The sequence below is a fragment of the Rhincodon typus genome, unplaced genomic scaffold (genome assembly GCF_021869965.1).
Source record: "Rhincodon typus isolate 14 unplaced genomic scaffold, sRhiTyp1.1 hic_rhity00001401, whole genome shotgun sequence".
Lineage (NCBI taxonomy): Eukaryota > Metazoa > Chordata > Chondrichthyes > Orectolobiformes > Rhincodontidae > Rhincodon > Rhincodon typus.
The window spans coordinates 6,191-10,833 of NW_025967039.1; the positions used below are offsets into that span (position 1 = coordinate 6,191).

The 4,643-nt window shown below is 38.4% G+C and overlaps 1 protein-coding gene across 1 annotated transcript in view; it reads left to right on the plus strand.

The window, feature by feature from the left end:
• The window catches only part of LOC109914844 (embryonic polyadenylate-binding protein B-like), a 24,793-nt gene that overhangs the window by 5,265 nt on the left and 14,885 nt on the right, over positions 1 to 4,643 (plus strand). Inside the window, exons 5-6 of the mRNA XM_048592531.1 lie at positions 2,333 to 2,434; positions 3,721 to 3,831. Of these exons, the coding sequence (XP_048448488.1) occupies positions 2,333 to 2,434; positions 3,721 to 3,831 (213 nt within the window). The remainder of the gene's footprint in view (positions 1 to 2,332; positions 2,435 to 3,720; positions 3,832 to 4,643) is intronic.

Genomic DNA, 4,643 nt, shown 5'->3' on the forward strand with positions numbered 1-4,643 from the left:
CCTGAAACGTCAGCTTTCCTGCTCCTCTGATGCTGCTTGGCCTGCTGTGTTCATCCAGCTCTACACCTTGTTATCTCAGATTCTCCAGCATCGGCAGTTCCTACTATCTCTGGGAATGTATAATATTTCACTTACAAAATTTCAGTCAAAATTTTTGACAAAAAAAGACCGACCACAGCTTGGTCTTCATTGTTATGGAAGAATCAGATTCGCTCAACATTGTTTCGTTTAAAACTTCCCTTTTCAAGAATGCAATTACAAGTGAAGAATTATTGTAATGATTTATGAGAATGGATCATTACACTGCTTTGTGTGGCTGATTTTAAAATCTGTCATTTTTAAAATTTACATATCGAGGTATGTGAAGCTTGTTTATATCCGTTGCACTAGGTTGAAGTGCTCTCATATATCCAAGTTTGTCTTAAACGTGCTCCCACCTGGTCTGTTAGTTCTAGTAAACTTCTCAAGTTACACATCATTCACTTGTGCAAAATAAGCAGAAATTCTACCTACTTGAGTGCATTATAAAAGGAAAATACTACGGATACTAGAAATCTGAAATAAAAGCAGAATGTTCTGGAAAATGGTAGCAGGTCTGGCTGCATTTGTGGAAGTAGAAACAGATAGTCAATGGTTCAAGTCAAATATGATTCTTAATTGGAGAGCTAAAATCTTATTGGATTTGAAATTATTGCTGGACTGTTAATCTGGAGATCTCAGTAATGTTCTGGTTATCTGGGTTCAAATCTCGCCACAGCAGATGATGGAATTTGAATTCAATTAAAATTCTGCAATTAAGAGTCTAATGATGACCGTGAAACCACTGTTGATTATTGGGGAAAAAAAAACATTAGGTTCATTAATGTCTTATAGGGAAGGAAACTGCCATCCTTGCTTGGCCTGGCCTACATGTGACTCCAGACCCACAACAATGTGGCTGACCCTTAACTACCTTCTGAACAATTAGGGATTGGCAATAAATGCTGACCTGTCCAGCGATGCCTTCATCCCATGAATTAAAAAACAAATGTTAACCGTTTATCTTTGCACAGATGCTCCCTGATCTAGTTTCTCCAGCACATTTTGATTTTAGGTCAGGTTTCCAGCATCTATTGTATTTTACTTTTATCGTCCGCACAAGTCATCATTTAGCAGAACTTCTGTCTCTTTAATTTAAAAAGAAATTGTATCCCTTAATTTAATCCATTGACTTATATTTGCACTTTAGAAATAAACCAGATTTCATAATATTAAGAGCCACTTGTTTGTACACTTGGCTGCTGCATCTAATTGAGTAAGGAGGAAGCTGGATCAGTGTCAACCTTTCGTAGAATCAAGAGCAATAAATAAACAACAGAACACATTAATTCTCAGCCAGTCTTTTTAGCATTGGATTCATGTCCCATGATCAGATGTTCAAATTTTAATCACAAGTTTATTATGTAAAGTTGTTTCTGAACATGCATGTATTTATTCAAGTATATTCAACAATAAGATGTAATTCCATTTAGATACATGCTAGTAATCAGACTGTATATTGAAGAAAGATACTGTCCTGTAATCATGTATGTAATGGAATCTATTTAGATAAATTTGTCATGATGTAATATGTACTGCCTCACTGGTGGTTCTGCAGGACCTTAGTCTTATGTTGCCTACCGTCCACCTTCCAGTCCTGGTGAATTTCTACTTAATCAACTTTGCATTTCACTGTACATTTTGTCGCAGTGTATAAAAACAATGACAGGATCATTGGCTTTACATTGAATTCAATCTGCATGAGCTCATTCAGTCTATGCTCTTTAAAATTAAAGTTGCACTTGACTTTTACTTCTTATTTACAGCGTTGCAGATGAGCAACTAGTGAATGTTAGCCTTAAAAAAAAAACTACGTTTTTCCAAGTTGGAGATGTTTTGTGCAATAATTAGCTGTTGTCCCATCACTTAAAAGTTCTTGTACTCCTGAAAGCCCCATCCCTAATTCACCCTGGTGTATTTAGTGAGGAATTCATAGGTGAATACTCCATGATTCTGCAGTACGTTTATTTCAATACTGAGTTTGTTAATGAGGACTGCAGCTCACCTTGTGAACAAGTGAAGTAACTCTGACAACAGCTTCCAGATTTGCACAATTCATCTCTTGTGAGAACTTGGTGCCAGATTTACTCCATAATCATGGTGAGTGTTATTAGCCTCATCTTATGTGTGAATTCTATTCATTTATACAGGTATAACTATCCCATGCACCTAATGGATTTCACGTTTTTTAAAAAAAATTGAACTTTGTGTGCTTTTTGGTTTTAAGGAGGAGAATTTTCTTTTACTGTTTCAGCTGATTTCCAGTCTGTGTCAAATCCTACTCAACCTGTTACCCATCAGCAACCTATAATCCCATCCCTGGGCCTGTGGGCAATGGTAACTCCTGAGATAAATGGTAAGTAGTTCTGCAGTAATTAGTGTTGGCCATTTATGTGCATGTAATTCAGCACCCAGATTACGGATTGATGAATGGAGAGCCTGTTTCGTTCCCAAGAATCTACATGAACTGTGTCTCAGCTTTTTTTTCACTCTATTTCTGGAGGGCGTGAGCTCAAAGCTGCCATTTTGGCACCAAATTGGCAGCCTGACTCAGGTTTGATGGCTGGTGATAGAAATGGAAAATCTCAAACTGGTCTTTTAGCAGCATCTTGATGAGCATAACGTGTCCTGTAATGTGAAAGCAAAATTGTCAGAGAAGCACTGAATGGCTAACACAAAATGGCTTTCTTTATACAAAAGCTTAAAAACCAAATAAAACATTCTTCTTTACACTCTAATTTGTTTCTTTGCTGTCTGTTGTGAACTGTCTACGTGATGTCACTGCACAGATATGCTTTCTGTTGAAGTATTGATGAGAAATATGAGGTATGACAACGTGGAGTGACAGAAAATCTATCTTCTTCACATTTCGGTATGCATTTTGATGTATTTGACACTTAAGTTATTGCATTGTTGATAATGGAATATAACGAATGCATTGTGTTTTTCTACGGGATATAATAAAGTGAAATACTGCTTTAAGATGCTCCACAAGACAGCAGGGTGTGATTTTGAGTGCCACTCTGCTTAAAATATGTGGACATTTATAGCTTGTACAGAGCTGGTTAAACTATAGGAAGGTCTCACTCTTTGGTCTTTTGGAAGCAGGGAGAGAAAATTTTGTGAATAAACTGTAGGGGTTTTGGAAGGGGTTTAGCCAAAACAGCAGAGAAGGCTCACAGGAACCTGCAGAGTTCATCAAAACTATAAGGTCAACATTCAATCTTATGTATGCAAGCTTCAAGGGGAGTGTGGGCTACAGTGTTTGAGAAAGAAATATCAAGGCAAAGTTTTCAAGCTGAGATAGTAACAACTGCCGATGCTGGAGTCAGAGATAACACAGTGTGGAGCTGGAGGAACACAACAGGCCAGGCAGCATCAGAGGATCAGGAAAGCTGACGTTTCGGGTTGGGACCCTTCTTCAGAAAATCCATTTTCTGATGCTTCTGGCCTGTTGTGTTCCTCCACACTGTGTTATCTAAGGTTTTCAAGCTGTTGTGCCATCTCTATGCCTATTTTTAATTGAATGTACACGAATACGGATTGTTTTAGAAAGTTTAACGTTCTTCACAAATGCTATTGATAGAAAATATTTTGAAATTCCAACAGGTGACATTAGTATTAATTTTTTTTGTCTCGTAGCTGCTTTCCAATCTTTGCCAAATGAAGCTCACAGGGTCGTGCCTTGGCCTCCACCAACCTCAGTAGCAAGAGCTCATGGTCTTAGCGGACTCCCAGACAATCAGCAAAGGGGTAAGGATGGAAATGTTCTGTTGAAGAGTGAAGCACAAGAAATGCATGTGGAAAGATTTGCATTTATATAATTCTTTGCACAGCCTCAGGAATACAATTTGGGCTGATATTTAGGAAGCATGATAACCAGTTTGTACAGAGTGAGATCTGACAAACACCCTGAAGTTATGACCAAGTCATTGATTTTATTTTGTGATGCTGGTTCAAGGTTAAATATAGAACAGGGCATTTACTGGGGGTGAAGGACAGAGTCCTCACTCTTTTCCAAAACAGTGCCTTGAAATCTATTCTGTTGCCCAGCGTGGGCAGGTGTAGGCAGATTGGAAATTCTAAACTGCACATCCCCAATTTGGTTGGCTGCACTATTGACAGCCATACCTACAGCTGCTTTAACCCTAAGATTTGGGATTGCCTCCCTATCCTCCTCCTCTCTGTATTAAATGAGAGACCCCTCAGTTTAAACTATGTCCTTTAGTTCAAGATACCTTTACACGAGGAAACATTCTCTCAGTACCTATTCTGTCAAGCTCCCTCAGAATCTTATATGTTTCAATTAGAAAAGGGAACATTTAATAGAGGACTTCAAAATCATGCAGAGCTTTGCTAGATTAAGTGAAGGAGAAACTGCTTTGAATGGCAGAAGGGTCAGTAACCAGACAATGCAATTTAAAGTAATTAGCCAAAACAAAGGCCATTAAGACATGTTTTCATGCAGGGGTCGCAATGGTCTGGAACACATTCCTTGAAAAATGATGCAAACATATTGTTACATTGATGACTGTATCGGCGCCGCCTCGTGCTCCCACGAGGAG